General features: G+C 38.5%; 2 protein-coding genes and 1 long non-coding RNA gene across 3 annotated transcripts; 2 read left to right on the top strand and 1 right to left on the bottom strand.

The window, feature by feature from the left end:
• Nucleotides 1–26: 26 nt before the first annotated feature.
• On the bottom strand, nt 27–10,732 carry srp72 (signal recognition particle 72). Its single transcript, XM_038698795.1, has 19 exons — nt 10,633–10,732; nt 10,000–10,120; nt 9,217–9,337; nt 8,623–8,766; nt 8,227–8,338; nt 8,112–8,143; nt 7,557–7,681; nt 7,265–7,322; nt 6,480–6,611; nt 6,225–6,353; nt 5,884–5,956; nt 4,972–5,036; nt 4,703–4,798; nt 4,113–4,216; nt 3,618–3,695; nt 3,219–3,356; nt 3,033–3,070; nt 2,667–2,826; nt 27–1,561 (listed from the first exon to the last, which is right to left on the bottom strand). Exons 1-19 carry the CDS (start codon nt 10,730–10,732, stop codon nt 1,381–1,383), a joined length of 2,007 nt encoding a protein of 668 aa, XP_038554723.1. The 3' UTR covers nt 27–1,380.
• A 5,426-nt stretch (nt 10,733–16,158) lies between these two features.
• Nucleotides 16,159–22,826, top strand: leprotl1 (leptin receptor overlapping transcript like 1). Its single transcript, XM_038699687.1, has 4 exons — nt 16,159–16,241; nt 16,898–16,973; nt 18,911–19,097; nt 19,971–22,826. Exons 1-4 carry the CDS (start codon nt 16,226–16,228, stop codon nt 20,085–20,087), a joined length of 396 nt encoding a protein of 131 aa, XP_038555615.1. The 5' UTR covers nt 16,159–16,225; the 3' UTR covers nt 20,088–22,826.
• A 2,375-nt stretch (nt 22,827–25,201) lies between these two features.
• On the top strand, nt 25,202–26,764 carry LOC119889166. The gene is made up of 2 exons (XR_005442021.1): nt 25,202–25,323; nt 25,719–26,764. It is a non-coding gene; the product is annotated as an uncharacterized LOC119889166 (long non-coding RNA).
• Nucleotides 26,765–27,996: the final 1,232 nt, after the last annotated feature.

Below are 27,996 nucleotides of genomic sequence, written 5' to 3'. Positions count from 1 at the left end.
AAACCTTACAGGAAACACAATGGTCATGTGTTGCTGTTAAGAGTTTTATTGAGACTTAACAAAATGGGATGTCTGTTTGGTCTAGTTCCTCATTTTCTAAAACATGCAAAATTAAATTCAAGACTTCCAAGTTATTTTGCTTGAAAGTAGACCAACACAGATTCAAAAATAAATATTTTTTAACATTGCATCAGCTTAGTGAAAGAAAAGGGGAAATTTAGAGGAACATAATGGCAAACAGTCAGAGCACAATGTCTGGCTGTTTGCTAATTACCAAACCATGTGACCCTCAGACCCCCAAGACATATTAAAATGACAATTCTCCCAAAAATTTAACTTCAAGTTACCTTCCAAAAGCAGTGTGCTTATCAAACTATACTAGCCATTTGAACTGATCTGTGGGTTTTCCTGAATGAAAACATTAAGGTCCCATAAAATGTCCTTGATGTCAGAAGGGACATTGTGTTAAAGGTGGGGTATGCGATGTCCAACAGCATGATATAGAGTGAACGACGACACAGCAAGTAATGTAACTAACGTTCGCTAAGTTGTGGGTTAGCCCACTGTCGCTACAGTTGCTGCTGTGAAGCTAATGTGGAGAAAGGACAAGACGTTTTCCCAGAGCCAGAACACTAGCTCCAAACAGCAATACAACTCTTCTGCTACTATAGCCAACATCACAATAAAAGCATGGTCTTGGCAGAGTAGAAATTAAGCTGAATGTCCGTGGACAAGCAATTTACCTGACGCACAAATCATGGCAGGAATGGCTGGAATAGTGGTGCGTGGTTCGGTGCGAGCCACTTTCTTTGTTTCCCATTTACAGAGCCAGGACCGTGTACAAACACCAGATTTTTGTCAGCTCACACACAGAACGGACAGCTAGCAGACTGTGACGAGATACTTGCTGAAATTGCCTACCCCACCTTTAAGGATTGATTTGAAACTTCACTGAATAAAAGTTGGCTGAATCAACCCAAAAATGTATCACATTTTATTATAGAAATGTAAATTTAGCATATAATGATAGAACAATAAAATATTTTTTGTTCCTTTTACTGTGAACTCCAAAAGTCACAATAAAAAAAAAGTAAAAATAACTAAGAAACAATCTGCTTTTGCAGTGTAACACAAAGTTAATTACAGTGGAACTGTCTTTTAGAAATTCTCTCTTCTGTGCTAAAAAAAACACCACAAATTAATGACATAGAAGAGCAAAGGGGAGCTTTTGGTTTCACATTTTTAAATGAATGACCAGAAGAAAAAAGTCTAATTAAACTTTTTTGAACATTTAAAAAAAAAAAAAAAAGCTTTTGATTTCTTGGTGATTTCTCAGCCACACAGCCCATGGCTCCTCTGCCTCACGTTGCTTCCCTCCGACTACCAGCCGCCTTTGCCACCCTTCTTCTTTTTCTGTGGTGCCTTCTTTCGTGTGGCCCCCGAGGCTGCGGGTTTCTGCTGTCGTGGGGGGACCACGTTGCTAGCGGGGGCTGTAGATGAGCTAGATGCAGACCCTGGTCTGGGGGAGGTAGGGGGGCTACTGGCTGTCTTACTGGCATCCCTGGAACAGAGGAAGAGACAACATACTATCAGATTGCCCTCAAAGCAATATTTGTTAATTCTGGGGACACTTTGCACCTACAATCCTCTCATGGCAAACCATGTACATGTGTCCATCTGTGCCCTGCAAGCATTTTACAGTTTGTGGGAAATGGACATATTTGCTTTTTTGTCGAGAGGTAGATGAGAAGATTGATACCTCTCTCGTGTCTTGTTTTAAGTCTGGAGCTGGAGATAGGGGGCAGTTAGTTTAGCATAAAGACTGTAAACGGGGAAACAGCTAGGCTGGCTGTGCAACATCTACCAGCATGTACCAGACTGTGGTGTTGATCTTCTCATCCATCTCTAGGGCAAGAAAGCTAACAAGTGTATTTTCCTATTTGTCAAACTATCCCTTTAATTCTTTATTTTCTCTCCAATGTTTTTAAGTTCATAGTTTACCTCTACTATACTTCTGTATATATTTTGTCCTGTACAATAATATATTTCTACATAGTACTTCTAGGTGTATATAATGTATATAACTCTTATCCTTATTTTTCTATTTCTAATATATATTGTATTTTTCTATTCTATTTTTATTCAATCTGTATCTTTATATGTTGTGTTGTGTCTAGAGCTGCTGTAACAAGTAAATTTCCCCAGTTTGGGATCAATAATGTACATCTTAACTTTTGACAGTCTGACGATGGTGAATAACGCCTAAAATGACTTCTTCTATTTGCTTATTTTGTTTCAACTTCAGTTTATGTCCACACTTTACAGGTCAGCAAACGACAAAAACTAATACTGAATATATAAAATTGATAAATTAATAAACAAAAAAAACAAAACACAAGCATTTCTGATACTCCTCATGTGGCGTTCTACTTTGGCTGAGACCGAGAATCATTTTTACTTTGGCCAAAACAACACACAAGCTGTTCCTACTTCACAGTAGCTGAACATGTCCACTGAGGTTCATTGCCAGGGAACACAAGGACCAATCTCAGGTGCTTTTCCTCCATTAGGGAGTTAATAACTAGGTTTCAATTACAGGAAAGTGCACCCAGGCAACTCTACTCGCAGGTTATGTGCGTATGCATGTGATTCTGGAGTTTACTCACAGCTCGGCTGAAGCTCCTGCAGTTGCTCCCTGTGTGCCTTTTCCGATCTGCTCCTTCTTCTTTCCCTTCTTCTTGCCTCTGTAGTAGGAACGCTCCTTCATGGGCATCCACCTCTCAGGGTCAGGGGTCGCTTTGGGGTCACAATTCTTAGGCAGTTTGCCTAAAAAGGAAGATCCAGAGGAATCACAGATAGGTAGCACTCAGCAAAGTGTGAATAAATAAATGAGACAGATCTGTGGTCAATAACCATCTACATTATACAACCCTGTTTCTTAAACATGAGAGCAAGCGCCATTTTTTTTCTCAAATTGACAACTTCTTTTAAAAATAATCTGTCCAACAAACAAAATTTGATTAATGGCATACCTTTCTTTTTCTTCTTCTTCTTTTTGATCTCACCTTGGCTGTAAAGACAATGCAGACACAAAGGAGGTGAAAGTGTAGCCACCCAAGCTCATCCTTGATATATTGTCATCACAAAAACATGTTTTTAAATTTAGGAAATGTTATGAAATCATAAAACTGATATGGAAGAGAGTTATAAAGGTTTACCCTTGTTCTTTGGGAAGGTTTTCTCCTATGACCTTAGCAGCTTTTTTCCTGACGTAGGTGGCTCCGTGGGAGTTCTCCAGCTCGTCTACATCCACGTTTAAGGCCATTGTGTCTGCGGATGGTAGGTGCTTGCTGAGGCTATAGAGGAATGCTAAGGACAATACTGTTCCCATTTCAAATGTACACCTTCATTTGCACCATCATAAAAGTTATTAAAAGTCCTAGCCTGGTTTGTCTTTCTAAAGGATTTTGCATAAAAATGTCTTCATGACTTTTAGGTGTTTTTGCTTGAAAAAAATGCCTGAAATGATTGAGTATCAAAACAGTTGCCAATTACTAAAAAACTAATTGTGTCAGCTCAGTAGCTCGTGTCTTCCATTTCAATTGGTCAAAGGATACGATTTGGCTTTATCCGTGTTCACCAGAGAATACGCCGAGATGAGTTGTGCCAATGTGTGGATGTCGTTGGTGTTTTGCCTGTTTAAGAAATAATTGAAAATTAAGCTTGTTGTTGTTGTGCAAGAAGGAATTCCAACAATTCATGTGGTAAAAATTTTGTGTCCTGACGTCACCTGACAAACACGACTAAAACTAAAAATTTAAAGGTTAAAGTTTGCACATATACTCACAGATGTACTGCATAAAATATGTAAATGAATAAATGCTTGGCTTCATAATGAGTTTATTTTTCTCATATTATAATTTGTGTTTTTACTGCTCTATAAGCACATGGTAGTAACTTTTCTGTTGAACTTGATAAACCTTTGAGATGACTAAACAATAAGCAGAATCAGCAGCTGTGAGACAACCTCTTAGTAGCAAATTATGTGTATTTTTCTCCCACAAATACTCCACACATGTTGGTCTTGAGTGTTTTACAGGGCTCTAACTCACTTCCACAGCTGCTCCAGATCACTAATCGCTTCTTTTTTCCGTCCGTACTTCAGTTTGAAATTGGCAGCTTCTCGTACAAGAGCCAAGTGTGCTGCAGATCCGGGCTGTGGAGGAGGAAGAACAGGCTGATTACACAGTGGAAACTGTATTCAGATATCAGAAAATTAGGTCATGTGTCTTGTCAGATGAAAGTATTACCCACAGCCTTGACTATAGGAGGTGATTGGCAAGATTAGCTTACTTTATGGACATCTATAAAGCCCTTAGTGCTGTAATGTTTCTGAAATGCACTTCCTGCAGTTTACCTATCAATCAAATGCAGTGGTTTGTGGTGAGAGTGTGTTGTTCCCTGAATATGCTGTTGATAAACTGAGTTTCTGTAGGCGGCTATCGCTGCCTGTGTTAGCTACCAAGTTCTTTTTCTGCTTATTCCAAAACACAGTGGAAAAACAAAATCATCACAGAGTTCTTTCTCCAGGAAACATCTTCCAAAGAACTTTGGGCAGTAAATCTTAAAGTCTTTATTGACTGGACACAGGACGAATCCCTTTTGACAGATTTTTTTGAGATCAAACCCATCGGACACAAACCTGTTCAGACTGGTAGTGCTCAATAGCTTGTTTGAAAATGTCAATAGCGCTGTCAATGTCTTCTTCATGGGAGTACATCGTTACCAGAGCTGAAACCTGAGGAGTCAATGACACAGTTTAGGTGAATGGTAGTTGACTAAAGCTAAATCAGAGACTTTACACAGTTACCAGGGTTCTATAACCAGCTATCCATCATGGAAAGAGACAACAGCCACAAATCCATCATTATACTGGAAACTCGTACAATATTGTTTTTATTTCAGACTTACCATCCCTGATTTGTGCTTGAACTCTTCAATGGACCTTAGAACATCACAAGCTTTTGTTACATGACCTGAAGACCAAAGAAGACAAATTCTTTATCATTTAAATACACCACAAATAGTATAACACAAATGTAGCCACTGTGACAATGTAAAAAAAAAAAAAATAAAGTTTGGTTGTCCATTAACAAACTTAAATAAAAGAAGTCATGTGTTTAACTACAGGAAACATTTTCATTGGATATCCTGTCCTACGAGAATAGAAGTAAAGCCTAGTTCACACAACACGATTTGTAGCCTGATTTGTCGCTGTGATCGGGAGTAAACTACAGCAGCAGTTACATAACAGCAACATAACAGCTCCCCGACACATCACTGGCACATTGCCGATGTGAACCAGATATCTAGCATGCCAAATATCTGGAGAAGTCGGCCGACATCCACATCCAGCCAATGAGAGCAGGCAGCTACTTTTGTCACCACAAAACACTTTTTACTCACCTACAGCTCTCTCTGTAGCTCAGACGATCGCTGCTACCTGAGTGTGCTAATCCATCCTTTCACCCATATTTTCTCTTTAGAATTTCTATCTTTATAATAACAAACAACAGCTGTTTCGTGTGCAGGTTTGCGTCACTTCCTGTTCCACATTTCACCTGTGTTTTCTTGACAAAACGTGGTTTGGAGACCAGCGTCAGGTGACACAGTCGTTGTCAGCTCGTGTACTGTGTGACCCCCTGTCTCCGATCACTCACGTAGTGCGAACGCCGCAACGACTTCAAGACTCCCGTCACAAGAAGGCAAGTTATGTAGTGTGAACAGTGCGGCGATCGGCCAATGCTGAAAGCCGTGTAGTCTGCACGAGCCTTAAGAGTAGGGTCTTTCTGAACCATAATCAGTGTAAAAAGATGCCAGTACCTTGTATTAAATATAGTTGTGCCATTGTCAGTTTGATGCCAGATGCACTCTCTGGATGCTGATCTGAGAATTGCTGTAAAACAAAGAATAGTCAGTGAGCACGGCCTAAGAAAATACAAATGACTGAATGCATACAAAACAGTCAAAGCTACTGGCATAATTTTTCTCTAAATAAGAACTAAATAATCTTATAGATTCCTGATAACAGACCAAATATGCTCAATTGTTGCAGCTATGGATGCAAGGACTTTTACATAATCAGAAAGAAAAGTAGGAGGATTTCCATTGTTTTTAGGATGTGAATCAGACTGAAAACAACCAGCAGTGTTGCTCATTTTTACCTGGAGCAGCTCTATGGCCCTGCTGTGCTGCTTCTCCCTGCACAGCTGAGCAACCTGGATGAGGACCGGCCGCGGGTGACCCGGATTCTGAGACTGAAGACTGGAGCACAGTTTCCTGCACTGGTCAGCCTGTTGACGGCAAAACAGCAATGCACAAACAAATTGTGATCAGTCCTGAAATCTTACATTTTGGGAAATCAGCCATTACTGTCGCATCTTCGTATGAATCATAACTTCTTTAAGCTGAAACTGTACCTGGTTAGTGTACATGGCCAGGAGGGCTTTGTTTAGGTCAATGGCCTGCAGCTGCTTCTTTGCCAACTTGTATTCAACACCTTCAGCGTTAGTCAGTTTCACCTTTTTCTTTGAGTCAAACACGTTTTGGTCCTATGAAAAACAGACAGAGCTTCAATGAAAACATTTGATCCAGTCAAAATATTCTATATCTATGGGTGGACATAAACAGATTGTCTGCACTGTGCTACATTCAGAATATTTTGGACATAGAGGGGCTCAGCGGTAGGGATGGGTATCGCTACTCAGTACCTTTATGGTATGGACTGATACAGCCCATGGTTAATAAAATAATTTGGTCACTAAACTATTTTACTCCTCCTCTGTCATTCAAATATAAAATATCTCCCAAGCTGTAGTCTTTCCCCTTATAGGCTAATATTACCAGTGAGGATGACCTAATTAGGATGAGGAGCGATCTGATACAATTTCTCAATACTTTTTATGTAGCAGTTATTTGAAACAAGAAAAATAAAACCTTGCTTCACCTTGCTTGTCCATAACAACAATAAAAATAATAAGCTACCATTCAACTGCTATGGCTTCAACGGGTGGCATTTTATGAAAGGTATCGAATGAAGTACTCAAATGGTATCGGTACCACGAAGGGTACTGGTTTTGGTGCTGGTATCTTAAGATTTTAAACGATACCGATCCCTACTCAGCGGGAACCGAGTTACTGTGAGATCACAATGATCACTTTTAATGATATAATATTTAACTGGGTAAGATTGTCATACACGTACCTTGTTTATTGTAATGATATTATTGGCAGTCACAGCAAGCAGCCCCACATCTGATGGCCTGCAATTAAGAGAATATAATGGAAAATCCATTTGACATCTGCACTGTTGACACAAATACAATTTGTGTATGGCCTTTGTTTACAATTTGTTTATGGCCTGTTAAACTGTTTCTGGCACAAATGAACATATTAGTACTATCACAATACAAATTCAAACTAGAATATAACAACCTTATTTCAACCTGTGCTACATTATTTTCCTCTGCTTATGGGAGTAAAGTAAATGCACTCACTTGAGCTTGATGACCTGGTTGTAAAGCTGCAGTGCCTCGTCTGTCCGACCTTGTAATTGAATGACATACGCCATCTGAGAATGGATGACGGCCAGCTCCGACTCGATATCCTCTTCAGTCATATCCTGAAAGGGATAAATCAGCAACAGTGAATATCCTGGGAAAAGTAGAAATCCAGCAGTTGGGGGAATTAAGACAAGCATGGACATTGTTGTAGATTTACTAAAAATATATTGTCAATATTTGCCCATCATCTACATCTGAGTGCGAACCAAATTTTGTTTATATCCCAATCTTTGTCCAGACTATTTCTGAGAATTTAAACTTATGGTTAATGTTCAGCAAGATTTAACAACACAGCTTCACTCTCCGATAAAAAAACATATTAATGACAACAAAATTAATGCATTCCATAATTGTTTGTGCCTTTTCGAAGCTTAACACAAGTTCTAAAATCCGTAAATTGTCATCACTAATGGATGAAAATGTTACAAACCAACTGGATGAGATTTTATCAATGATGCTAATGTTTTGGACAAACAAAGCAACACTCACAGAATCATCTGCCAATGAGACTCTGCAAAGATCTGTGAAAGAAAACAACAAGTTACTATCAAATTCAAAATGGATAAAATAGCAACAAAAGGCGGCAGAACAGAGTGGGACTGACCCTCTGCTTGTCGTAGTTTATTGAGGGCCTCCGTAAGCTGTCCTTGGCCAATCAGAGCGCAGGCAGCATTGTAACACAGCTCATATGTCGACTCGGGTAGACCTAGATCTTCCTGCAAAAGAAAATATAACACATCTTATAAAACATAACAAAATAAATGTACAGTAATTTGCCCGACGCCACACATCCAGTTCCAGTAACTTTAATCTGAGCATGATCTGACTTTGAGCTCTTTCTCTGTGGTATTTATTCAAGCTTAAACCACATGAAGTAGAAGCTGAATATAAGCATCACTCAAGAGTCATTTTCAGACCTGATCAGCAACACACAAAAGCATATAAACAAAATTCGGTGCACAATGGTCAAAAAATGGTGATATAGTAGATGAGTGCTTACCAGTGGCGCTTCCTCCCACTGACTCATTGAAGCCACCACAGCAGCGAGGTTGGTCTTCCTCTCTTCCTCGTACTCATCCTGAGAGTTCCTGATCAGATCTGTGTAGACAGACTTGCAGTCATCGTAGCGCTCCAGTCTGTACAACTGGACAATGAAACGAGAGACAGGTTCAATCAGCAAGAAGTCTTCAAATGCGTAATCTAAATGTTTCTTGCAGAATAGACCGAGAAATATTAAACTCATCAATGTCCACCTGTCGCATCACTGGCCAATAATAAACTGGTTTTCTATTAAGACATTTTCACTGATCTGTGCACATTACTTTATACATTATTTTATAAAAACTGTGACATATATTACATGGTTAGATTTGAAGATAGTTCACATCAATATTCAGCAGCTTTAAGCCAAAAATACACAGCAGCTAAAGAGCTCATATCAGTCACATCCCAGATCTTATGAGCAACTTCACATCACTCCACATCAACAAGGTAGTGGGCAAGAACACAGTCTCTCCCAGTAAAATTCTCAAAACTACACAATCTAGAAATTCAAAGAAATAATATAATGTTCTTCATGGCCAAACAGCCTTACCACTTGACCGTAGAGCTCCTTCAGCTTGTCTGTTTGTTCAGGAGCACTTTCAATGGTCTTCAGGGCACTTTCCACTCTGTTAAGCCGGTACTCGCAGTACGCCTTCTCAAACACAACCTCACTGAGAAAGAGGAGAAATAAAAAAATATTTTAATGAGGAGGCAGAAAGTCATTTGTTAGTTATAAGTGTAAAACATGAAATAAGCACTGCAAAAATTCTGTCCAGTTATAAATGGCCAAGGGCGGGGGCCCATTCGACCTCTGACCCATCCTCCTGGTTCTCCGATTTGATAACAGCATCAAACAACAATACGGTTTCATATTAAAAGGGGCTGCAACTACTTCATTATTGACTAATATCAGATAGAGCTTCAGTGCTTAGTGTTTCTAAAGTATGGATCAGCATTTCAGCTGATTTCAAGTTTGCAAACACACCATATTCTTTTAAGAGTTAAATTCAAGTTGTTCAGTTTGTGTTTGTATGCATGCGATTTGCCTGTATCTAAATTACAACTTATTTTCTATTGTTTTATCTCTCTATAAAGTACTTTGAATTGCTTTCGTACAAGACTGTGCTCTACAAATTAACCTGAACTTGGTAATAATAAAAAATGACTTGTTGTGTCTGTCAAACAGTCCAAACCCCAAAAACTATTCAATTCACAATTACTTTAAACAGTAACATTAAAGCTGGAACCTGGAGACTGTTCAGTATTTGAGAATGCATTTACTCATCAACACATAAGAGTTATGAACAAGGAAAGTTCACACTCAGCTGATTACCTGCCGAGCACCTTTGAATGGATGTTCATGACATTCAGCGCCTCTTTGAAGCTGCCATTCTGAACAAGGCAAACTATTTTACAGGTAAGGGCCGTCACATCGTCTCTGTTTTCGTGCAAAACTGATACAAAAGGAGACACACACACATTGCAAAATCTTCATTAGTAATGCAGATTAAAAGGGAAAATATAACGACTGAAAACAGGATTATTCAAGAAGAATTAAACAGTCAGTAAATGTCTCTACAGATCTGGTAAAAGCTGATTAGCTGCAAACCATGATTATGTTAGCTGTGAGGCTAGGGACACGTCACTGATCAGGAACGTACTGCGCACTTCTTGGGCAAAACAGTGTTTTATTACTTCACATAAAACCTACAAACGTGAACTGGATTTGTAGCTATATAACTTAAACATATAGTTATGATCAGACGTTTGGTATACAAAGCTAAATCGGTGTTTGAGAGACAAGAAGCCGTCTAACTCTCGTTAGCCTAGCCACATGCTAACAGCTGGCCCTAGCTTAGCCAGCGACCTCCGCTAACTGGAGCCCGAAGAAAAGGACCGTTTATCAGCTGTCTGGTAGAAACTCCGGTTCCCTTTGATAGTAACGCTGACAGACACTCGTTCCTACTTTTAGTCAGAGCTTTCAGGGCTCTCGTGTAGTCTCCATTCTGTCCGCAGCGGTTCACTTCAGTCCACAGCGAAGCCACCGAGACCCCTCCGCTCGCCATCTTCGCTGAATGGGCTCACAGGACGGGCGGAAGCATAAAATGTACACATCCGGGTTAATTTCTTCTTCTTCTATATGAAATTTTATTGGAGTTTGACATAGAACGAATTGGTGCATTACCGCCACCAACTGGTAGCCAATGGAGCGTGGATCAGGATGACTAGTCCTAAATAACAAAACAAAAGTCAATTAAATTTTATTTAAATAGAGCCAATTCACAACAACTCATAGACTGTATATAAGAAGAACAACTCTTATCTCATTGCGCTTTTCATATGTAGCAGCACTCTTTTTATTTGAGACCTTCCTTTTAAGAGGCAGAAACCTCAAGCTGAACATGGTAGCAGTAGGCGACTGCTGGGCGTAACCACAGATCCAGACTCCACAGCTAAAAAGCGGTAGAAAGAGAGAGGAGTGGGATGAGAACGCACAAGACCGAGAAAGCACAAGACAAAGAAAAACAAAACAACAACCAAAAAAAAACACCCATTTCCTCTCAATCATGTTGATTACTCTAAGATAATGAACAGCAATTCGATAGCACTCGTCTCTTGAGTTCTCTGCAAGAATTAGCTACTAAATCAAAGTGTATTTTTTCCTTTCTGAGGTTTTGGATCAGTTGCCTTCTTTTTCCCTCATACTTCTAACTGTGTACCATAACGTCTCTTGTTGCCCACAGTAGTTACAAATGTGTTATGTTAAGAATTAGCTACTAAATTATCTTGTATTGTTTTTGTATTATTGTCTCTTGGGTATTACTGTCTTTACACTTGTTAAAGCACTTTGTAACTTGTTTTTGAAAAGTGCTCTACAAATAAAGATTATTATTATTATTATGTTTACCTATTTTGAATAAAGTATGTCCAGATCTAAGACTTGATATGAATGTCTAATCTCTCCTGTTCCTTCTTGCACATTTCTCCCACTTTCCATTGAATTTTGTAAAACTACCGTCCTTTCCTCTCGTTCTCCCATTGCTTTTGCCATCTTTTCTTCAATCTCTGTTTTTATCTACTTATGCTAACTGTCATATCAATGTATTCCCCTTTTGAGGCCTCCCAGATTGTTCTCAAATTAAGTTCAATTTCTTTCTCAAGGATTCTAAATAGGGTTTTTTATGTTGGTCAAATTACATTTGTGTCCATGAAATTTTGCCAGAAACAACATAAAATTGATTATGAAATAATGGTCACAGTGTTGCTTTTAATTACTGAAGACATTCTGCCAGAACAAAGCTGAAACCTGAATATTTATAATCATTTCTAAATGTACAAAGTTCCCAAAAAAAATGTTTTACTTAAGTACAGTGCCAAAATAAATGTAATGCCGTTTCTGTATGAGTCTCACAGAAGGTACAGTTAGGATCAATGTCATTTTTAAACATGTTCGTGCAATGTTTGGTGGGGTTGAATCAACTATCCCAATTCTCACCCTGCTTATTTTTACTTTATCGCTGTGTTTTGTTTCCTTACTTCTCTGTTTTGGATTGGGTATAAATGTCTCCCAACTAACTCCCATTTCTGCAACTAACCTGTCCAGTCCATTCTCATGCCATCAACATAACAAACAACTTTACTGTATATACATGCAAACAATGCGATGTTTTAGGCATTTAAACTGCAGACCCTGTTGTATCTGTTTGCAGATCTATCTGTAAAAACCTGAAAACTATCTTTATTGTCCCTATAACTATACTATTCACTAAAGTCTTATTGGTGTGCTTAATCCTAAGAAATTCCATATAAACACATGGATTTTCTAGTTCCCAGATACGTCTAACAGGCCACAGTTGCACAAAACTCTTTGTCAAATATACCATTTCTTTTGTTAGGCCTATTTGCTCTCCTGTCCAACCAAAACATCCAGGCAAAACAAGCCAGGGGTAATTAAAATCCAGGAAGTAACTCAGGTGTCCTCACACAAATATTTAGGTGTCCACATTGACAGTCTTCTTTGCTGGAATACACATGTTGAAAACCTGTGTAACAAATTGCAGCAGAGGCTTTATTTTTTAAGGCGTCTAAGGTTGTATGGTGTGAGCAGTCAGATCATGATGATTTTCTACCATGCAATCTTAGAGAGTGTATCAGATATGGAATTACTGCATGGTTTGTCAACTTAACAGTTAAGTTGAAAAACAAGCTTGCCAACATGCACAAAACAGCCATGAAAATTATAGGGAGGAGAGACTATGAGCCTATACAGAGGCTGTATGACCAGACAGTTATGAAACAGGCTAGGAAAATTAAATCAGACCCTCAACATCCCCACTTCCCTGAATACGAAACGAAAAAGACTCCGTGTACCAAAATGTAAATCCAATTGCCTAAAATTATCATTTGAGCCAGCCTCCATTAAGATGCTGAACAATGTGAAATAGAGCTGTGTGCAATAAATATGTGAGCACTTCAGCACTTTACTTGTGATAGGGTAATAGGGCAACGTGCAATAAACATACTTGCACATTAGCATATGCACTTTACACAAACTACAGTTCAATGGAGCAATGTGCAACAACCACACTAGCACTTTAGCACTTGCATTTTAATCCATGGACAATGTCCTATTTTCCTCTTGTGAAGTACAACACGTCAATGCTTCTCAGGTTCTTGTTGATGTGTTTTATGATGTTTTTTTTATGAAGCAACACTGCACTGTGCCCAAGCAGAATTTCCCCTTGGGCACAATAAAGTTAACGTAACCTAACAATTTCCTGATTTTCCCTGAGTTTTGAAGAACATAGCCTTTGTTTTTTCCTGTTTTATTCCCCACTTGCCAAGTCTTCCTCTTTTCCACAAAGCCCAGTCATCTGCAAACATCTCTGCATATCCATTGAAATATTTACAAATATATATTTTCTCATAATGGAAAATAAAGTTGGACTACACTGCCCTGTGGCATTCAGTTTTCTACAACATACTGATCCTTCACCTAATTAGTTTTTCTAAAATCCATAACTCAAGTTAACATTTGACCTCAGATTCCCATTAAGTGTAGTTTCATTAGAAGCCCCTTTGTCTATAACATATCATGAGCTTTATTTACTTGAGCTTTCCTTATTTTATCCTCCAGATACAACACTGGATCCATACCCCTTCCTTTCCTAAATACGCTTTGATATGTAGCCACCATACCTCTACTTCCCAAGGAGTACTACATTAACCTCTCATTTATCATACAACCCGTTAATTTACAGATGTACGACGTCAAAGCAACTAGTCTGTATTTTCCAGGCCTGCTGGCATCTTTTCCAGGTTTCCTTACTGTAATAATTATTGCCTCTTTCCAGCTCCCTGGCATCCTTCCCCTATCCCACACTTTGATATACAGCAGAAATAATACAGACTTCCTACACTTGGCTGTTTTAACATATTTCATGTGCAGTCTTTCCTATTGTATCTAGTGCCTTTCTTAATTTTCCCATGCTGAAAGGGCCATTTTGTCCACCTTCAATACCTTTTCTACATACAGTTTTCAGATTATGTTCTCTCACTGCCTTTTTTTTCTTATTCATTCAATTTTTTGGTGTTGTGTGTTGTAGAATGACAAATAAATAGGCCTATCTAGTACCTTGTACCTGACTGAATTGGAGAACTTTCTCCCATTTCAAGTTATTTTGCAAGAATTGTTACCATATTTTCATAAAATATACAAAACAATCTTGAATAATAAATATAAACATGATCATTTGTCTATTTTATTCCAAGTCCAATAATTGCAGATCGCGTACATCCATAAAAACATTGAACATGTCTTTTTAAAACATATTTTGAAAGTTTGTTTTCTAGAGCACAATGTTAGCTAGTCCATATATCATGTTTATTCTAATTGTGTTTCTAATACATTAGCTATAGCCTTCTTTATCTTTAACAGCTGTTTGCTCAAAACGATATGTTTCCTGTATGCCTGTACATAAGTCATTTTCCTCGCCTTTCAAGGTGGTGCGACCATCATAACTTCACCCACTGTTTCTTAGGTCTTAGACTTTTACAGACTTTTACAGAGTTTTTTTACTTTTTTCACTACTTTTTTTTTTTATCTTTCTCATTTTTGTGGTATTTTATCTGTAAATATGTGGGAAAAAACACATAGGCTGTATATTTTGAATGAATCCATGGGGTAAAAAAACATTTTTGATAAACCCTTCTGTAAATGTCTGGGCATTTGATATATTATCACAATAAAACCAAAAAAGTCCATCTGATTCTTATCAATGTGCATGAAAATGGATGTGTGTGATATGCAAATCAGCACATATTAAATGAGGAAATACCTAATTTGCATAATGAAAAATTAAAAACATAAAAAGTTGTAATTCAAAAAAAGCTTCTATTTGTATTATTCTATTATGTATACATTTAGCTTGTAAAGTTTCATTGTGATATGAGTAAAGTTGAGAAAAAAAACTGAGCATTTTTGCCTTTAAGTGAGAACTTACAGTAATGTCAAGGGTGTCACTTTGTGTTGAAAAGTGGTGGGGACATTAGAGCTCAGATTAGGGGTGTGATGATACAGCTGGGTCACGAGAACAAGACTAGAAGATATTTTAACACTATTTTGAAGAAATATTAAATGCTGAAATATATAAGTGGGGGGTCTGCGCGTCCTTCCCCAGAAGCTTTTGAATACTTTATTTTTTACATTCCTACACAAATTTATTGTGTAAATATCTTTAATTAAATAAAAGGAAACACAAATTAACAGGTGACATTTCAAAATATAAAAATATAATGAGATATATTGCAGTAATCAGTAGCTTCTTTATTAAGCTTAAGTTACTTTTTTTGGAAAATGCACATTTACTTTTTCTGTGTTCTTCTTTGCATTGCATGTTTTCTTATTGCGCAAATAAACCTTTCACAAAGCATTTTTATAAATTATAAATGTGTTATTTAAATTTTTTGTTGCAAGCTATTATTCAGAACATATTTTAACATATGCTTTCAAATAGTGACGGGGGAATCAGCCATTTCAGAAAGTGATGGTAACATGTCCTCCTCATCCCCAGTGTGAATGACACCGTGATGTACTTAGGGCACAGAGGGAAATGTTTCCTGCAGTCCTCCAGCCTTTCCCTCCAGTACATTTTAGAAGTTAAGATTTGACATACAAAACATATGAGTGGTTTATAAAATATGCTACATTAAACTAAGCTACTCATTATTATATTATATTAGAAGTAATCGACAGTAAAATGCTTCTTACACGTTTATGCATCAGTTATAATAAACTGCTATATAATAATATAGTACTGTGAGAAGCGGTAGCACATTATAAGTAAATTTTTGCTGATAATACGCGTGCCTTAAGTATGATTTTTGATTTAATTTTGTGTGACGAATCATAATTCCGATATCTCTGGCAGCACCGGAAGGCAGCTCAACAGGCAGGGTTGGCTGTTCGGTCGGACTCGGTCGGACTCGGCAGCAGAGGAGGGGGGGGGGGCACTGTTGTCATTCGTCAGGGCTGTGTGTCGAGCTTTTGTCCAAGAGAAATGGCTGGGATTAAAGGTAAGACGTTTCCCACTTTTCATTTCATGAATAAAGCACCCGAATTACCGGCTCCGACAATATAACTGTGTCAAAATAGCAGAAAGACAGATGGATGCGTTTGTCCTTTCCAGCTATCTAACGGTAACGTGAAGATGTGGTTAGCCGCTGGGCCAGTAACGTTACTGACGTTAGCATTAGCTGAATATACATGGGCTACAGCCGCTACTTAGTCAACACAATTAGATGCAACTTAAGCCACTTGTCACACTGCAGTCCCGTAACGTTGTTTTATGATACCGCATTAAATGTCATTCACTAGCAGCTTAACAACGTAGTAGCGACCGTTATAAGGCTAATGCTAGCTGCACCTTGACTTCAGTAATTTATCCCTGCCTGAGATGCTGTGCTTGTTGGCAAGTGAGCTGCCTGGATTAATTGCTGTTAACAAGCAACCACACTGACTATCTCTTTCAGAGTTTAACATGCGCCCCCAACGGCATGGCTTAGATTGCTAATATAGCTATTACACGTGAAATCAGCTGATTCATCACATGATAGCTCCAGTAGCCAGGGGCCCTGCTGCTACTGTGTGATTGTCTCGGGATACAAAAGCACAGATTCAGAGTTATGTGACACTGTCCATGCTGAAATCCTCCCCTCTGTCTCTCTTGTAGCTCTCATAAGCCTGTCCTTTGGAGGAGCCATTGGCCTCATGTTCCTCATGCTAGGATGTGCCCTCCCTGTGTACGAGTAAGTATCACCATCACACACCATGTAAGCCTGTTCGTGTGTGTGTGTGTGAAGGACACATGTTCACACTTGGCACTCAGATGCACCTTGGTTGATCCCATCACAGGTTTACAGGTGTAAAAGCATGGCCTGATTAACCTGATTTGGGGCGCCAGGGCAATAATGAGCTGCTTGGTCCCCTATACTGACCTGCCAGGTTTTCCAGCTTGGTGATAGGGTTGCACGATATTGACAAAATTTGATGTTGCGATATTGATCGTGAATGTTGCGATAACGATATTAATTTGGCCAATGAAACATGATCAATATAAACTAAATCGAGCACAGCTATGCCACACAGCCAAGGGACGCATCTCTCCACAAAATAAATACAATATTGCACACTTTCTGCAACGTTTTTGATGTAAGTTATATTCTGACACCTAGTTCTTCTTAGTATTTCTAATATTACATGGACCAGAGATTTATTGTGTGGTCATTTGTGGTATGGTATTTTCAGTCCCAGAGGCTGCGATAACGGTTGTTAGGAGCAAGTTAAAGAAATATGCTAATTTAAGGGTTGTTTTTTTCGTAAGTGGACTTCAAACAACCTGTACAGCTGCGTTGGTCTCTTCCAAGCTTTTCACGGATGTGGTTAGTCAGATAACTATATATGAAGAAGTAGTCCCCATTCTTAATACTGCAAACAAGGCTCTGATTGGTTGGAAACAGGCTGGAATATTCACCAGAGGGCACAACACCGGACCTGTTTTAATCACTGAACTAATCTGAGATGAAGGTGGTAAATGATATTGTGCTTTCATTGTAGCTGAAATAATGAAGATCACCCTACACGACCCGCCTTAAAGCTATGTACCATGTTAGTAGATGTTGCTATTTAGTGGTGCGTTTTCCCAAACAAGGTTACAGTTTATATAATTACCCCAAACCAATTGTCAACCAGTAAAGCTTGGGAGCCACTGGACAGTTACATGGTTGGTAATCCATCTGTACACTGTGAATGCACAAAACACATCAAGAATGTACGAACATTCAGTTCAAATATATCCCTGAGATTGTGTCAAATGAGAGCCTGGTCAGCATCGCAGTGTATTTGCAGCATGCCACACCTCTCCAGTGTAGGTGGATCCCGTTAATTTGCAGAATCAAAACATCTCTGACGAGGTTGTTTCAGTCTCTACATGAGAAATCTCAAGCTACAGTCTAAAATCCGGCTCTTGTAAATTAATCTCATTTCCATTTTAGCCATTACCATTATACTAAATGTCAGCCTCAGTCCAGCCTGATGTAGGGTTGTTAGAATATCAATTAGTGGTGATTAGTAATAGAGCCTGACTGATATTATCTGCCAATTTTAGCTCATTATTGGTAAATCGGTAGCCTATCTGTATAAATGTCAGCCAATGTAAGAAGTAAGAAATTATCAGTACAGAAATACCAAAAAAAGTCATATTTTATTATAAAAAGTATATCTTATTCCAATTCATGATTTTTTTCTTGGATCTTATGTGATTTATATTTTTCTTTACTGAAATTAATTTAATTTTTTGTTATGTTTACTGTTTAAGATTCACTGTTATTTATGCTGTTACTGTTACATATATTGGCCTCACCTCTATAATAACTAAATGTAAGGGACCTTCATCAAAAAATGTATGTTAAAAACCAAATATTGGTGGATTTATTGTCATCTTTTGTTTTTATATTGGACCCACACTTCTGTACCTCCTCTCTCAACTGTGTAGATTTTCTCTGTTCTGCATGATGCAATGTTATTCGGTGCACATGACAAATAAAATGACGTTGACTTTGATCTAATGTGCCGAATGCTGAACAGTGTTTGGTCCTTTTATCCTTTAATTCACTTGACTCCATCCTTTATCATCACAGCATGGGGGTATTTATCTCTCTCCCCCTCTCTCTCTTTCTCTCTGCAGTAAATACTGGCCTTTGTTCCTGCTCTTCTTCTACATCCTGTCGCCCATCCCTTACTGCATCTCGCGGAGGGTGGTCGACGACACAGACTCGGCCAGTAACGCCTGCAAAGAGCTGGCCATCTTTCTCACGACGGGCATCGTCATTTCAGCCTTCGGCCTGCCCATCGTCTTTGCAAGAGCTGAAGTAGTAAGTTACAGAAGCTTCTTAGTGCATTTTACAGCAAGAAAGTCAAAATGAAGCACAGCAAGACATTATTTAAACTTTGAGCTAAATATCGATTCTACATATCATCATCACAAAACAAAAAATTAAAAATGTAACATCAAAACCATTACTGTCACCTCCTGGAAAAGTGGTTATAGAAAGCATATAGAGAGTACACTATTGCGTTAATACCACCACACATTTATAAACAATCCACCTCCCCCATCATTAAAAACTTCAACTCTTAATCTGTAAGTTTTTCAGTTTTTCCTTTTTGATTAAATTTCAACACTTCGAGAACTTGTAAAGCTCAAAATAAGTGCTTCACTTCCTGTGTTAGTTCTGGTGAAGCACGCCTACTTTTTTAAAACAGTCTTTCCTCATGTCCTGTCTTACTCAGACATCCTGTTTTGACAAGAGCTTAATTTAGTCTAAAGAGCCAAGACAACATCTGAGGCAAAGTGTGAACGTTGGTTCCAGCAGCAGACAAGTCTGATGCGGTCGTTTGGTTCATACGGCGCATGCAAATACACTAATTTGACAAGCAAGAACATTATGAGAAAAAAGTCAAACAAAACCAGTGAGGCAATTAGTAAAAATTACTTTAAAAAAATATGTTTGCCTATATAGCCGAGGAGCTGACAGATGCACCAGCTGCAGCCAAGGACATGATCAGGATTTAGCTGCTGCCTCCTGCTGCATGTACTGAATATACAACAGTAGAGCACTGTGTGGGAATGATTCTGTGAACTGTTGTTGTTGACACCCACTTGATTTTTGGCCTAAATATGTGCTGCAGCCTGGCAGCACGCAGCAGCATTTGTTAACCTGAATTAATAATGTGTTGGTTTACAGATCGCCTGGGGAGCGTGTGCGCTCGTGCTAACGGGTAACATAGTCATCTTCGGGACTATCCTGGGCTTCTTCCTGGTCTTTGGATCCAACGACGACTTTAGTTGGCAGCAGTGGTAAAACAGCGGAGGGAAGGGGACCTTAGTCTGAACTGTTTTTATTAGCGTTACGATTATTATTATTATTATTATTATGATATTACTGTTTGGTTTTTGTTGTTGTTATTTATATGATGACCACCCATCCATAGACTCACACCAAACCAGTGCAATACTTTCTTTTTCTTTTTTTTACCACCTGCATCATATTGAACAGACACAAGTGGGATGGAAAATGCTGACTTTCAGTTGGATTTTTATTAATTTTAGTAATGCTCTCTCTGACTTGTGGTTGTGGGTTTTCTCCATTTGTGCCCGCTTTCGTTCTGAGCGTTCTAAGCTGGTGAGCGCCTGTGAACAACTGCTTGTGTTATTTGTGAAAAGCCCTGGATGAAGCTTTCTTTATACTAAGGGCACAGATGGGTGTGCATTTCCACTCCATGCGCTGTGTTGAGTGAAAATCAGCTGAAAATCTTCACAGTACAAGCTCATATTTCACCTCTTATGATAAGAAAAAGCTCTATTTCCATTTGGTACAAGTTATTTTGATTGAAACTGTCTTTCTTTAGGTTTCTGCTATTGTCATGCTATCATTGCTAAGCTGTGAGAGCAAACAACTCTAGAAGATCAGATGCGTTTGTGAAAGAACTGGGGTGTTACAACCCTAACTCATCTTTCAAACCCTGTTATATGTGTTGATTTGATTTAAAATCAGTCTTTTCAGCAGCATGTTCTTTCTTTCTGTTTGGAGCATGTTGGAAATAAGTGTTTACACTTTAACATGTTATCCTTTGGATTTTGTTACATCTGCAGCAGTCCATAAAAAAATCACACGTCATCACACAAACTAAGGAGACGATGTTCAGGAGTGCTTGTTTCCTCTGAACCCTGAGGAGAGGATTCATTCACCATTACTGCAGAGATCAAATTAAACTGACTTGATGATTTCCCAGGTGCCAACTGGATGTAGGCTGCTTATTCACATTTACTGTGCACACGATCGCTCTTACCTCTCTCAAAGTATGGGTAAGCCTGGCCTATTAACGTCAAGAAAGCATGAAAAGCCTATAGTAGCCGCCAGCTAGCGTAGGATTAGCATGCGGACAGCAGCCTTCTTGGAATCTCAGCCAAGCTAAGAACTGGGCTATTTATAATAAAGGCCAAGTCAGTAACAAAGCTTTTAAATTTGACTCCTTTAAAGTAAAAGCATCTTACACCTAATGTTAATGTATTTCTCTCTTTTCTCCTACACCAGCATCTTCATGATGAAAACACTTTTTTATGTTTTATGATTTGTTTTGGTTTTAAGTGTTTCTCTGTTCTCCGGACAATTGAGGACTGTTGATGTAAGCTGTTGTGTTGGCAGCTTTGGGATCAGAACAGCCTGCAGTCAGTCAGGTGCAGCACATGTATTAGTGGTAGCTAAAAAAGGAAGTTAGCATCTGCTGCCTTGTTGAAGCACTGGTGTGTTGAAAGGATGGTTGAGTGTCGAACATTTCCTTTTCTGATGTTGGTTTTGTTGCTGTTGTTTTTGTTTTTGTGGATGGCTCAGTTTGAATATGTGCTCTCTGGAAGATTAAAAACTAGATTTTTTTTAATGACACTGAAGTAGCATAATAAAGTTATAATTGTGTCCCATGATTCCAAGTTTTGCTGTGTGTTAAAGGCCAGCCCAAAGGTACGTTTACCATGGATTACCATGCACCGTAGATTTCCAGTGAAACTTTTAACGCTTAATTAAATTAAGAATTTTTTTCTTATTTTTAAAACTTGACCACTTATTTAAGGAATAATTCAACATTCACTTTTCTTTCAAGAGTTAGATGAGAGGATTGATACCACTCCACATGGTAATGGAGCCAGACACAAGATATGATTAGCCTAGCTTAGCATAAAGAGTGGAAGCAAGGAGTAAACATGTTATGTTTGTTTAATCCAGCTGTATTGTGCTTATTTGCCAAGATGGTGAACTAGTCAAGTCACATTAAAAGCTACAATTTCTAAAGAAGAACAAAAAAATTAAACCCTTATTTAGACCACAATTCTTATGGTATTTCTTTCACACTCTGGGAAGAGAAAAGCATTGGAAATCTGCCTCAGGAACCCATGACTAAAAATACTGACACCTGGGTTCTGGCACTACAAATTGGCATTAACACTTCAAACACACTGTAATATCGTTAATAGTACCTTTCTTGTCTGTTGTGCGACTCTTCCAGAGATCACAACCTCAGTAAAGGCATTGATTGTATTAAAAGCACCATTATGTTGGCAGCTGATGACAGAAAACTGACATGATTTGTGCATATTATTATGTAACACCGCTTTGAATCTGTTTTAACATGCTATCAACAGTAGATTCACCCACTGGTGGTAGTCTGTAAGCCAGTCTATGGTTGGACAAGCAGGGTAACTCCATATTGTGTTCCTAAGACGTGAACGTCTGTAATACACTGTATGTATTTTAAGCTCAGTTTCTCAAATGTTCTCTAACCGTCTGTTTTGTAGTCTGATGTTAACTCCCTGATGTGACAGAATCTGGTGTGTAGCTGTGGGACGGGTTTCTCTTGTGTTTCTGTTTTGAGAGAGATTTTATGCTTTTTTTTCTCACAGATTTGGGAGGATATTTTATTTATTTATTTTATCACATAATGCTTTGTGTCAATGTCCAACGCCATTTTCCGTCCACCACTTTTGTGTTAAAGAGGCTGAAGTCAGCATGGTGGTTTTCTTTTTTAATAAATGCCATTTTTGAACATCCTCTCCTTTGAATGACTACAAATGCATTTGCTTTGCCCACAAGACTGGATCTGATAGGCATAGGCTCCCTCTTTTTACAAGACATCACAGGAAATAAGCTCAACTGATATCATCTGCATGGCCTAGTTAGTCTGCCCTATTGTTGAGCAGCACTCAGTGCCCTCAGGAGAATCAGCCCATTACTAGACAGAAAAGCAGAGTTACAACATCTCATTTACACACAAGTATTCAGACCATTTTCTATAAATTGAACTCGTCCTGTTTGCTTTGTTCTTTCTTATAACTCTGTAGATTGATGGCCAATAAAAGTAGCCTACATTAAACAATCTTAAATGAAGTGTGCAAAAAGTGAAGAGGTCTAAATACTTCCCAAAGCCAGGGTGAGCGACAGCTTAAAACTCTCGACAGTTAACGTCATGTTCGATGAAATATAATAACACAGGAGTGATGTTTAAAAACAGAAAGACTTTGCTAGATTTACTTCAGCAAAGTTAACCAGATAACCCAGTTAACCTACCTTTTGAAACAGAACCCTATGCATGTCTTTTAACCAAGCGGCAGCCTCCGGTTCTCAAAAATGAGGCCAAACCGGATGTAACAGAAACTGCAATTCATCGAGTGGCCACTTGAGGCTGATAAACATGTTTACAGCCAGGTTAAAAAAATGGTTTTAGTGTATATAACTCAGTTCTTCCTTCATGACATCTGTGAGGGGGGACATTTTATTACACCAGTTTAAATTATATTAAGCCTTAAAGCTCTGGATTATGAGGGGCGTGGATGCTTTGAGTGACAGGTGGGTTCCGCCACTGTCACTGCTAGCAGTCAGCCTTTCCTCTGTTAGCCTCACTCATCTGATACAGTCGCAGAGCTCAGCATCTCTGCCGTGTTTGTGCCTTTGGAGATTTCTTCATGCAAATACCGGATGAATAATGGCCTGCTGTCCTGTGCTCCAGTTGGTGAGTGAAATTCTATTATTTTGTTTATGTGATAGCAATAATTAGCAGGTATCAATGTCTGCATACATATCTTGTTAGCTTAGCTTGTTAAGCTAATTAGCCAGCTACGAGCGGCCCCAAGCTCTGCTAAAGATGCTAAGTTAATGAGAGTGTATGTTATCTGCATACCTGAAGATAGGTAGCTGTTGTGTTGTCAAGTTCACCTTGAGATATAAATGTTCTTGTGTCTCAAGACAGCTCTGTAGAAGAGCAAAATATTGTCCCATTTGTTACCAAGAATATGTACATTATACATACATTTATTCTGACGCTTTTATCCAAAGCGACTTACAATTGCTATATATGTCAGAGGTCGCACGCCTCTGGAGCAACTAGGGGTTAAGTGTCTTGCTCAGGGACACATTGGTGTTTTCACAGTGGATTCAAACGCGGGTCTCTCACACCAAAGGCATGTGTCTTATCCACTGCGCCATCACCACTCCCATGTAATGGCATTACTACAAGTTACCACTGACGTCTAACTTGCTTTTTCATACTTGCACTAGTTTATGTGGTCAGGGGTTTCACCTATGGGGTCAATGTATAGCGCTCCTTTCGCAATAAATGTGAAGTCATGTAACATTAAATCATCATGCTAAAGTACCACACAAAAGTTTGAACATGGTTCAATAACTTGCTTTATGGTGTATGTAAATTTATTGTGTCTTTCTAAATGATGACATTTCTTTAGTTGAGGAGAAATAAAGACAAAACCCATGAAAAGAGATAAAAAGGACTTAGAAGTGAAGGTGTTGAAGTGGACCTGTTCATTCAAACAAAAATGTGCTGAATTTGTGTCTGTGTTTGTGGAGACTGCTGTGCAATGGTTTCAATAAGAGAAAACACATCTATGGTCTCCTGCCACTCTCTGTCTTCCATCCTTTTACTCTGTTGGATCACTGTTCTGACCAGCAGCTGACATCCACTTTGACCGCCCTGAGAAATGCACTGTTTTTGTCATAAGATTTTGACTTTCACTTTGTGTCATGACCATCACAAGCAGCAGCACATGAAGAACTAATTGGCTGATAACTACTTAAAAAAACAAATTGTGGTCGCAAAGCTGTTACAAAGCAAGTTACCCATTGGCAATTACTTTTTTTTATTTTTCAAGAATGATTCTTGCAATTTCTTGCGTTGGATAAAAGCATCACCAAAGTAAAAGTAATGTAGAATTTATTTTGTCTACCTTTGCCCTGTAAGTTACCATCAAAAGCAAAGGGAAGCTTTAGAAAATGCTTATTGCAACTTCTGCCACGGGCAGTATTGTAAAAATTATATTCTTGCACTGCTGAGAACCGCTCGATTATTTTCATGCTAAACATGTTGAGGCTACAGAAAGATGTGCAGGGTGCTTTTGTTCTGAAATGCCTCGCCCGAAAGTACAAGTTCTCTTTCCGGTTCGTGCGTGTGTAAAAGTGAAACAGCTCAGTGATAACAGCGGTGCACAGGCTCACTAAACTACCTGCAAGTACAACACTTTATAATCAGTGCATAAACGTATGTGCTTTGTTTGTCTTTAGATGACATGTAAATTGTACAATATATTCGAAATGCGTATTTTGTTGACGGAAGCTAAATTAATCTAGTAGCTTGCTACCTGGCTATAGCCTAAATTAGGCCTATATTATCGACAATTATCATCTAACGCTTATGAGTTTCTGTGCATGTGTGTGTTAGCTGCTGCTGGGTAAATGAACTGTACTGTTAAGTGTTTCGTGTATTTTGTCCCTCCCCTGTAACGTTAGTTGTAATGTTCCTCATTGTGGTTGTGAGTAGACAGTCCTGACACTGATGCAGTTAAAAACAAAACATCTTCATTTAATTGAGTGTAGGTGTTTCAGACAAATATAATGTTTGAAATGTGACTTTCTATTATTTCCATCTATTTATAGACTGATGAGGACACAGTGTCTGCAGTGATCTCCCCCTTCACTCTGCAATTCAGTGGACAAAATAAGGGAAACTCCACATGATTCAACTTCAAAGTAATTAAATCAAAGCTGCTGAGGCAGTTAAGTTATTTGCCTGACTGACAGTTGAAATTGTCTGTCTGCCAGCTTCAGAAGAGACAGTCAACGCCTCCACTTTTAGTATGAGTGAGTTAACAGACTTCGAGAGAGGCCAAATAGTCGGTGCCCAGCTTTCAGGTTTGTCTGTCAGAAAAACTGCCCAGTTATGTGGTGTATCAAGTGGAACTGTCCTCGAAGTCATGAGTGCTTATAACAAACACCGACATACTGCATCAGCAAAGAAGAACAGTAAGCACGAGCCACAGACGAAAAGGACAAGGCCGACAAAAGCTGGTGCTAATGGAGGAGCTGCCAGTGGGAAACCAGTATCTGACTCTGACGTTGACACACACAACCCCGATGAAGAGAGCAAAGACAAGGAGTAATTTGAGCTGTATTTCAGACTTTCTGTTACATTTAGACTGGTTAATGTTTGCATAAAGTCACAGGATACCTTCATTTAAACCACAATTTTAATTCCTTTTAAATATTTTTTTACATTTTAATAATTTTTGGGAAGGCTTCAGAATGGGCAGAAAATTATTTTTTATAAGCTTAATACCTTTAGTTCAATTTAAACCAGTGGGAGAGAAATGTCCTTACTGTACATTCCTATTTTGAAAGCAGAGAGTTTTCACCTATGTGCAGGCAGTAAGCAGTGTTTTACACTGACATTTGCATGCTAGTTGCAATCCACTAAGGTCCATGTACTGGTATTTGTTTATGGATTTCTAAAAGATGAGACATTCCATTTAGTTGAGGAGAAATAAAGACAAAACCCCTGAAAAGAGATAAAAAGGACTTAGAAGTGAAGGTGTTGAAGTGGACCTGTTCATTCAAACAAAAATGTGCTGAATTTGTGTCTGTGTTTGTGGAGACTGCTGTGCAATGGTTTCAATAAGAGAAAATACATCTATGGTCTCCTGCCACTCTCTGTCTTCCATCCTTTTAATCTGTTGGATCACTGTTCTGACCAGCAGCTGACATCCACTTTGACCGCCCTGAGAAATGCACTGTTTTTGTCATAAGATTTTGACTTTCACTTTGTGTCATGACCATCACAAGCAGCAGCAGATGAAGAACTAACTGGCTGATAACTACTTAAAAAACAAATTGTGGTTGCAAAGCTGTTTATTTATAATTCATAAGTTACCCATTGGCGATTGATAATTAATAATTAGTTGCTGCCCTAGTTCGGTTACCTCAGAATAAGTCATTTTTCAAGAATGATTCTTCTGCAATTTCTTGCGTTGGATAAAAGCATCAGCAAAGTAAAAGTAATTTATTTTGTCTACCTTTGGCCTGTACCATCAAAAGCAGAGGGAAGCTTTAGAAAATGCTTATTGCAGCTTGTGCAACGGGCAGTATTGTAAAGATTATATTATTGCATTGCTGGTAACTGCTTGATTATTTTCGTTTCATGCAAAACATTTATTTATTTGAATGAATCCCATATATTAACTTTTCACCCCAGAATTTAGAACAGTGTTTACATCATCATGAGACACCACAAACCTTTAACTGAAACCCAGAGACTGATAAAAAGAAATTGTTTGATGTTAGTGGCTCCCCAGCATCTCTTGGATGATATACTCCTGAGATACATTACTGTCTTTACACAGCATGATTCAAAGAAACGATGTAAACAACAAATCAAAAAAATAAAAAATTCATTTTTAAAAAGTGTGCAAAGTACAAAATACAGTTTTTGTCTAACAGGAGACTGTGAGGAGTAGATGGGCTTTGTCTCCCTCTGCTGGTATCAAAAAATGATTGTAAGTGCCTCAGCAGCAAGATGCAGTGTTGCAATTAGACACAGTCAACACCTTTTTCAGAGAGAGCCAGGTGAGATAACAGCATCTCATTTATAGACCCACTCAGCTCTTCTGTCATCTGTGTGGCCTCTTCTGCCAAGGGGATATCACCAAAACGTTAACTGGCATTTTTTATCACTTTTATTCATTATTTGTTGCACACTAAGCGTAATAATACATAACATTGTGAAGTTCTTATTTGTTTTCTATTATCAAGCTAGCACACAAAGTATTAGTACAGGAGTTCGGAGGATACGGTGCACCATCACAGTACACTAAACCAGTGAAAGTGAGACTTTTGAACTTCATTAAATATTTAGACTCTTTTTATCTGACCGACCTATCAC

Source organism: Micropterus salmoides, unplaced genomic scaffold (genome assembly GCF_014851395.1).
Source record: "Micropterus salmoides isolate LMB-PRFRI ecotype aquatic unplaced genomic scaffold, ASM1485139v1 Ms_hic_scaffold_5, whole genome shotgun sequence".
Taxonomy (NCBI): domain Eukaryota; kingdom Metazoa; phylum Chordata; class Actinopteri; order Centrarchiformes; family Centrarchidae; genus Micropterus; species Micropterus salmoides.
The sequence above is the reverse complement of the archived record's forward strand: the minus strand, read 5'-3'. Positions and strand labels throughout refer to the sequence as shown.

Coding starts and splice junctions, on each gene's coding strand:
- srp72 (XM_038698795.1), bottom strand. CDS start 10,732: ATGGCGAGCGGAGGGGTCTCGGTGGCTTCGCTGTGGACTGAAGTGAAC. Junction 8,144..8,226: donor TAAACTACGACAAGCAGAGG/GTCAGTCCCACT, acceptor TTTCTTTCACAG/ATCTTTGCAGAGTCTCATTG. Junction 7,682..8,111: donor TCTCATTGGCAGATGATTCT/GTGAGTGTTGCT, acceptor TATCCCTTTCAG/GATATGACTGAAGAGGATAT.
- leprotl1 (XM_038699687.1), top strand. Junction 16,974..18,910: donor TGTGCCCTCCCTGTGTACGA/GTAAGTATCACC, acceptor TTCTCTCTGCAG/TAAATACTGGCCTTTGTTCC. Junction 19,098..19,970: donor TCTTTGCAAGAGCTGAAGTA/GTAAGTTACAGA, acceptor GTTGGTTTACAG/ATCGCCTGGGGAGCGTGTGC.